At 40.0% G+C, this 9,085-nt stretch overlaps 1 protein-coding gene across 2 annotated transcripts in view; it reads left to right on the plus strand.

Moving 5' to 3' along the window:
• The window catches only part of LOC125029442 (ankyrin-3-like), an 8,934-nt gene extending 294 nt beyond the window's left edge, over positions 1–8,640 (plus strand). The window contains exons 2-7 of one of the 2 annotated variants that reach the window (XM_047619313.1): positions 3,052–3,355; positions 3,503–3,903; positions 4,177–4,497; positions 5,545–5,835; positions 6,039–6,446; positions 6,622–8,640. In XM_047619313.1, coding sequence (XP_047475269.1) covers positions 3,052–3,355; positions 3,503–3,903; positions 4,177–4,497; positions 5,545–5,835; positions 6,039–6,446; positions 6,622–8,475 — 3,579 coding nt within the window. In that variant the 3' untranslated portion in view covers positions 8,476–8,640. Of the gene's footprint in view, positions 1–3,051; positions 3,356–3,502; positions 3,904–4,176; positions 4,498–5,544; positions 5,836–6,038; positions 6,447–6,621 lie in introns of those variants that run through there. The other variant, XM_047619314.1, reaches the window with a different exon arrangement.
• The last annotated feature ends 445 nt before the right edge of the window (positions 8,641–9,085 follow it).

The raw sequence follows: 9,085 nt of genomic DNA on the forward strand, positions 1-9,085 counted from the left end.
TACATACATACATACATACATAGTTATATGCATATATACACTGACTGTCGCGATGGTCCAGTGGTTAGAGAGCACTTGACTCTGACTCATACATACATACATACATACATACATACATACATACATACATACATACATACATACATACATATATAGTTATATGCATATATACACTGACTGCCGCGATGGTCCAGTGGTTAGAGAGCACTTGACTCCTCATGGTCCTGAGTTCAATTCCCCGTCGCGGGGAGAGAGAGAGAGAGAGAGAGAGAGAGAGAGAGAGAGAGAGAGAGAGAGAGAGAGAGAGAGAGAGAGAGAGAGAGAGAGAGAGAGAGAGTGTGTGTGTGTGTGTGTGTGTGTGTGTGTGTGTGCGTGCGTGCGTGCGTGCGTGCGTGCGTGCGTGCGTGCGTGTGCGCGCGAGTGCATATTTATTTACACAGTACATTGTGTATATATAAATGTATAAATATATTCATGCATTTATACAAGGCCTTTATTGTAGCATATATATAAATGTATAAATATATTTATGCATTTACACAAGGCGTTTATGTATTTCCGAAACCCTAACACTTTGGTACACTTTTACGCGTAAATCGCTGGAACCTGCTGAAACATCTTTTCGATTTGTATCAGATTGTATGCCTCTTCCTTGATACAATGTGCTACACCCTGGTCAGGTATTCAGAGCGCGACATTTTTGTCAAATATATTTCACGCAGTCTCAGATAGGACTTTATGAACTGTATTCATGTTGACACATGTAGAGAAAGGAATGAAAGATAATGAATATCTTCACAATACATGAGATGTATTTGACCGGTTTCGATTATATCTTCGTCAGAGGTACATATATACAAGATATTCATTTTTATTATACCTTTTCTACATAAGCCTATTTATCTAATTAATTACGAATCGCATCATAAATTTCTTGATATATTTTTTTTTATTTTAAAAGTGCATTAAATGTTTCAGTGCCTTTTTAGCAGTACATCAAATACGTTCACTCGATATGGTTGTCGATGGATATGGTAAGAATTGCCAACGTGTGCGAATCCCATTACGTGATATAGACTTCGCTAGGATGAATGTCTTCAAAATCATTCTCTACCTCTATGGAATAACTTTACAGGCTCAATATATCAAAGAAAAGGATGTATACCTTGATTTGTTTATATAATTCAATCAATAAGATAAGTAAATGCCGATGATTATTGCATTTATCTAGTCTAATTCGGACACGGAGCTCACTCTCGGTGGATACGATAAAAACCTCATGGAACTTCCGACTTTCATATGAAGAACAATATATTGACTAAATCTGAGAGAAACATTTGGGAATGCAGCCTTGCGAAGTATATAAACAATATAAGTTGCTGAGTACGTTATTTTTCAATTTTATTTGAAGCTTCCTTTGTAATAAAATATCTTACCTGCATAGTAAGTACTTTAATAGTATCAAACTGTTAGGGGTGTCGCAATGCTACAAAATATGTTTAATATATAAATATATATATATACATATATAATATATAATATACATATATATATTATATAAATGTGTGTGTAATTATATATATTTACATACATATACATACACACACACACACACACACACACACATATATATATACATATACATATATACATACATATATATATATACTTATAAATACATACAATATATACTAATATATACTAATATATACATATATACTTATGTATACATATATATACATACATATGTAATTTATATATATTTATATATATGTATATATGTTTGTGATATATATTATATATATAATTCATATATATATATATACCTAAAAACTCACACACACACACACACACACACACACACACACACACACACACACACACACAAAAAAAAAAAAAAAAAAAAAAAACATCCACGCACGCCACCAATCAAACAAACAACATAGGCCACACAGGCACACGTGTCCTCTGCGGAGACGTGGACTCAGGGCGCTGCGAAACGTTCTCGTCCGTTTTTTTTTTTTTATAAGAACTCAGTGGCAACACTCCTGCCCGTATGACGTCATCCGAGTTGCCTGTTGCTGCAGGAATCTAGACTTCTGTTTTTGTTTCATTTTGATGTTTTATGGGTCTGTTGTTGACGGTGTTTGTTGGATTTTGGGGACGATGACTTAGATGATGATGATGATGGTGGAGATGATGATGAAATGACGTTAACAGTGTCTGGTAATTCCACCTCATTAACGCTGAACGGATTTAAGTTGGGTTATCCTTCTTCTTCCTCCTCTCTTTGATGTAGGATAATCATGAACAAAAACAAACCGAGAGACATGAACAATAATTTAGAATAGCAATCTTCTCATTCTTCTACTCTTTTGTTTCTTGGATAACCGTAATAATGACAACAAGAACAAGAACGAGAACACCATCGACAAATTATTAATGATGATGGTGACAGTAATAGTAGTAGTATAATAGGAGTTATTATTTTTTCGTATTCGTATTAATAGTGGTAGGAGCATCTGAATCAATGCTATTATTACTACTAACAATGGTAATTATCAATATTCGTATACATTTTCTTAATTGCAATATCCATATTGTTATAATTTGTATTATTGTTGTTATCATTATCATTGTTATCTTTATTGTTGTTGTTGTGGTTAGTGTTAGCTACTATTATTTTTTAGTTATTGTTATTTTCATATTAGTAATAATTACTATCATTATCATCATGAATATCATCATGAACATTATCATCAGTTTTATTACATATAATTGACATATCCATCTACTATGAAGATATAAGTGAATTTTTTTTTCGTTAATATTACTGTAAGGTGACATTTTCAAATGTGGAGAAAGGATATTCATTAAAGTACCAAAAAGCAAATGAAGAAAAATGTCGAGATGATGGAGTAATAGACTATAAAAGGATAAAAATGAAAGAGCCAAAACGAAGAAAGGAAGAAAGGGAAGACGGAAGACAATAACATCATTTATAATAAAGAGTGAGATAAGTGAATATGCTCTTACGTACTTTTTTCCCAGGATCTGATCGGGGCTGTCAAGAGTGGAGACGCATCGAGGGTGTTGGCAGCCCTGACGAGCGGAGGAGACGCGAACGCGGTCGTCGTTTGCGAAGATGGAGTGGAAAGAACAGTCCTCGCCGTGGCCGCGTACTTGGGCCACGCCCACCTCGTGCCCGTCCTGGTGGAGAAGGGGGCGAAGGTGGATCAGAGAGCTGGCAGGACCATGACGGCGATCCACCACGCCGCGAGAGAAGGAAAGGCCGAGGCTCTGAAGGCACTGTTGAAGGTCGGCGCAGATCTCAATTCACCCGAAATCCGCTACTGTAAGCAAATATTTTTTTATGTTGGCATCCTCGCATGTATATAGTTTGTCTTAACTCATGGTCATACTTGGGCATCTCTGTCTGTTAACGTGTCATCAGAATCATGTAAAATGAATGGGCTGACTCTGAAACACCTCACTATTGCAGTCAATAGCCCACTCCACTTCGCTACAATGACTAAACAGTTCAGTTGCGTAAAGATGCTGGTCGAGGCTGGCGCTGACCTAAACTGCAAGGATATCTACCACTACCGCCCCCTGCACATCGCATCGAGGACCAACTACTTACCCATCATCCGGTACCTGCTTGAGTCTCGGTGTGACCGTGAGGCGAGGACGGTGCAAGGCTGGACGGCGCTCCATGTAGGCGGAATGAGCGGCAGCGAAGAAGCTGTCAAACTTCTGATTGAATCCGGCCTCGACTTGGAGGCGCTGGATAACGACGGGCGCACTGCAGCCGTGCTCACCGACGAGTGCGGGGAAGGCCACATGTACTGGTACTTCGCTAAGACCTTCGGAGCATCCACATCCTTGTCTCCGGCAGTTAAGGTGAGATGGCTGTGGAAGAAAATACTCTCAGTATTGTGACAGATTTTACATTTAGTTTTCAGTTCTGTGACAGAATTTGTATTTTCATCTCAATAATGTGCCTCTAGTCTCAAACGCATGGTCTCTATGATTCTGTCATTCAGCCGTGAGTTTACCCGGCATGAACACGAGTAGCTCCTGGAATTTAGTAACCATAGAGTGATATACCCTATTATCTCTTTAATTTCCGTAACGATCCATGTTTATTCATCTCTCTCCTGGTACACCTTCTAGACCCGCCAGAGCATGGAGAGATACGACATCGAGCAGTTGGTGTTAACCTGGGCATCACAAGATATAGAGGCAAACAAGAATCTCCTTCGCATAAACACTCCGACACCCTTCGATGGACACTACCAGGACCACTCCGGTCGCACAGCTCTCCACGTGGCGGCAGAGAACGGCCACAGGAACAATGTAGTTGTTTTACTGGAAGAATGCAAGATCTACCCAGCAGTGCGCACCCACGCAGGCAAGACACCGGCGGAGCTGGCAAGAGCCGCTGGACACGAGGATCTGGCTAAAATAATAACGGAGAAACTGGGCCACGTGGAGGTTTGTTAATTTAGATTTCTGGTTGTCAAATTTGACGGTTAAAGTATGTATGCTTAAGATGAGAAACACACTATGTGTGCGTGCTCGTGTGCGTGTGTGCGTGTGTGCGTGTGTGTGCGTGTGTGTGCGTGTGTGTGTGTGCGTGTGTGTGCGTGTGTGTGTGTGCGTGCGTGCGTGCGTGTGTGTGTTTGTGTGTGTGTGTGTGTGTGTGTGTGTGTGTGTGTGTGTGTGTGTGTGTGTGTGTGTGTGTGTGTGTGTGTGTGTGTGTGTGTGTGTGTGTAATGAAACGGTCAAGGTTGTAGTGAACATTTTTAATTTTAGAAGTTACAAAGACAAAATGGTTGTGAAGCTGGAGTTCATTTTGTGGATGAACAGGGATTCTAAGGAGAGGAGGTCGAGTCGAGTATTATACTTTCTGTCACCATAAAGTTGCGAGATACTGAAACATTTATTCCCCCAAATTAAATTCCATATTAACTTCATAATTAACTATTATATCAACACTTTTTATAAATAGGAAAACATCTTTGCCATTGGAACTATGGTCGAATATTGTATACTTTAGTTTCCTAGATGTAACGCTAGATGTATTGGATCAACTTCACGCTGTGTCTCATAAACAGAGTACTCGAACATATGGGCAAATCTGAACTACCCTACCTCAAACTGGACCATCTTTCTCTGCCATTCACCAGCATAGACACGCAGCTAATCGTTCCCTTACTCACAGCTTAGCGATGTTATCTACTACTTCCAACAGACTCGACTTTCTCTGCAACCGTGCAACCATACGTATCATATATACACGTTAATGTGTATATATATTTGTATTGCATGCTCTTGAAGTTGCTTATGCTTGGTAATAGGTCATATTTACAGGGGTTTTGAATTTTTACAAATAAATACTATTATTTTTACCAAATAATGAAATGATAGATTCAAAATACTCATAAGACTTGGTATGCAGAAGTCTGGAGTTATCGATTACAAGCTGCAAAGTTTCACATATCACGGACAAATTACTTAAAAAAAAAAAAAAAAATTCAGAACAGAGAGGAAGCCGCAGAACTGTACAAAGCCCTGTTGACTGTCATCGCAGACGGGGATGACGTGAAGAAGGCATCCTCTTTACTCGCTCGCGGTTGTCCCATGAAACCTTGTGGCCTCTACTCCACACACGCCATCGTCCTGGCTGTCACCTCCAACCGCTGCAGGATCCTCACTCTTCTGGTGGCCGCGGGGGCATCGCTCTTCGTCACCGTGCAGGGCTTGACCCTACTGCAGGTCGCTTGGTTCACGGCAGACGTCACCATGTTCGTGAAGATGATAATAACTAAGGTAGAGTGATGAATATAGTGAGGGCATTGAGATGTGACATGAGACTGTGATCTCTGTTTGCGAGAAAATGGTTATAGACATTTCAATACAGATTTTTAGTTACGATCGCTCTAGTCATAGCAGTAAAATAAAACTGGTATTATAATTATCGATGTTATTGTCATCGTGTTTTTTTTTTTTTTTTTTTTTTTTCCATTATACAGTCGATACTGCACGTGCTGCAGGAGGAACATAAAAGGGCAAAAAACTGGCCAGAATTGCAGAAAGGAATCTCATCCATACTAGCCACACTGCAGGGGGAGCAACCATGGATGGCATGCTGGTCTGTTCAAAACTCTTCAGGAAACCAGCCCATCCTAACTCGACGACTTATTGAAGCAATCTACGCGAAGTGTAGCCTCACAGTGTCATTTCTACTGAATGCAGGGGCGATGCCGTTGCTTGATGAGGAGTACTATGGGATTAGTCCCTTTGAAGTTTCGTTAAAAAAAAACAGATGGGGCTTGGCTACAAGACTGGCGCGTAACACAGGTGGCTTGTATGTTGCCGACTCGCAGGGCAAATTATACAGGGACTACCTGCCACGGTGTCAAAGAATGGAACTGGAATCTGTAAGATATATATATATATATTTTTTTTTCATTGTGCGATATAATAGACGCTTGAAAAAAATAACATAGATGAATATGTATTGTGTGATTGAACTTTAATTAGCATAATGAGGGGATTTTACCCTATGGTTGTGTCTTATCTAGCATATAGTCTAATTCGTAAATTTAATTGCAGGACATTTTTGAACAAGAATTGAGGAAAATATTACATGAAGAAGAGAAAGTAAAGGATGAGGAGCTTCGACAGGAACTTCAACTTATTAGACATCTTCAAAGAAAACTGTATGAAGCTTATCAGTCGGACATTCTGATGGATGACAGTACACAAAGACTAGTACACCACATTGGGTGTAAAGCACTCCTGGAAGCGGCAAGGTTTAATCTTGTGCAGCTGGCTTTCTTGCTGTTCACCAAAGGCGAGATGGATGTCAACAGCAAACTCGAAAGCATGACAGACTCCACTGCGGTCCACCAAGCTGCTGCATTTGGAAATCACAATTTGGTTTTCATGATGCACAAAATGGGAGCAAATATCACTCTGCAAGACCGCTACCATCACACGGCACTCCATTTGGCCCCCATGTTTGGCCATAGAATTACGGACGAACAACTAAGAGCACTGGCAAATAGAGAAGAACCTAATAGAGAAGAACCTGTGTGTAAATCTTGCACAACACCTACTCAAGTAAGGAACAACTTCGAAGTGTATCTGAGACAATATGGGGTTGACACCAATAATGTTGAACAGTTCGTGAACTACGAGGAGTTTAACAGTGCAACCAAAGCTCTGGAGAAGCATTTGGGAAGACTCAGTCTCGATGAGCTGAAGAAACAGAGCCGGCTCAGGTGTGTAAACTATAACGAAGGAGAGGCGAAGGAGGTATGCGAAGCTGTGATGGCCGAAATGAAACTCTTAATGAATAAGGTAGGCCAGCTGAACCCAGCACTCAAGGGTAGTTTGATTCTGCTTGGCAGCGCAGCCGATGGCACCCGCCTTTGCGCACCAGACGAGTTTGATTTTAACCTTGTCATTCAGCCACCTGTGGCCATTGACTTGAACATAAATCATCTAGGCAAAAACGAGGCCATTCTCAAAGGCCACAAATCGGTCCTCAAGGTGAAACCACGACACTCGAAGGCTAAGTTGCTAAAAGAGTCAAATTTAAAGAAATGTTTCTATGATGCTGTTGTTAAGAGTCTGGAGGGACACACTAGCAAGGACCACAGGCTGAGTCTGACTCCTCCAGGAGTCACAAGAACTCAGGTTGGAATAACACTGTCCCTGGCATGGCAAGGGGAGCAGTTCCCTCTTCTGCTTGTAGGGGTAGACTTCGTTCCTGTGTTGGCTGTCCCTTGGCCGGAAACAGTTACAGAGCCGCCTCTGATGCCCCCAGGCATCGACAAAGTCTTCATCAGCAGTCTTGGAAATGGGAAGTGGAGGTTTTCCTTTGCTGCAGTCGAAGTAGAAACTCTTAAAGGCCTAGATGACATGGAAAGACTTGTCTACCTCACGTGCAAGAATCTGCTGGCAAATTTGAAAGCCGAGCCGTGGATGCCGAAGAAGGTCAAGAACTTGTACACCTGGTGGGACTCGCAGCTCTGGAAACTGTCGATCCCAGCTGGATTTGCCCTGAAGAACTGCTTTCTGAGAATCGTTGAGAAAAAAAGAGAGAACGGCATTGTGTGGGTGGAAGAAAACCTCCATCATTACATGACGCAGATTTTCTCACTTATGGTGGGCGAGTATATCGACCCAGAGACAATGAGGACTCTCCAGGTATCGAGAAAGATTTACCCATATTACGGCGGCGATTTTGAATCGCCAAAGCTCGGCGAAGGAGTCAAAGAAATCCTCTCCTTCATAGAAGAGGGTCAGAGAGCCCAAAACAGGCCTTCACCAGGCAATCAGGAAAACGGCAATGTTAAATCACCGAAAGGTAAGGATGGTGTCAAAGAAATAATTTCCTTTTTGGAGGATATGCAAAAAAATAAAACATCTTTTAAAAGGGCTCATGAGTGCCCCATATAGTGTTTGGATAGTAGTGAAAGTGGGCACACTGAATCAACAGTAAGAAAATGAGTCAAGCATATTCGTTCCTGAAGAATTTGTTACTAAAGAATAGATCCCTCATTAACAGAATGTCATGATATCGATATTAAGAACCATGAAAACCAAATATAATTTCTAAATGTTTCATGATTTTTCTTATATTTTCCTAGCTTGATATACATTTTTGACATTTAATACTTACAAATTCAATTTAATTTTCTTTATAAATTCCTAAGAAAGAAAAAAAAAAAAAATTCAGTACGACTGTAAAGTCATCAGTATCACATTTCATTAACAAGTAATGCATATTCTTGAAGGGTTAATGTATTCACAATATACTACGTTATTGTAAAAAAGACCTTAACAAGAAGACAAACAAAACAACAAAAAAAAATTATAGATGTGATGTTAGTGTGAACAATAAAATTGAATTTGTAATTTGTAGTTTTAGTAATCAATTTCAATAAGTTTGAAAATAGGAAAATGTGAACTACACACCTCACAACCTATAGTGTGTTCTATCTAATCTAATTCATTTAATTTATCCTATTTATTCCATCTATCTACCTATCTGTTTACATTTATGTTA

This window comes from Penaeus chinensis, chromosome 10 (assembly GCF_019202785.1).
Source record: "Penaeus chinensis breed Huanghai No. 1 chromosome 10, ASM1920278v2, whole genome shotgun sequence".
NCBI classification, from domain to species: Eukaryota; Metazoa; Arthropoda; class Malacostraca; order Decapoda; family Penaeidae; genus Penaeus; species Penaeus chinensis.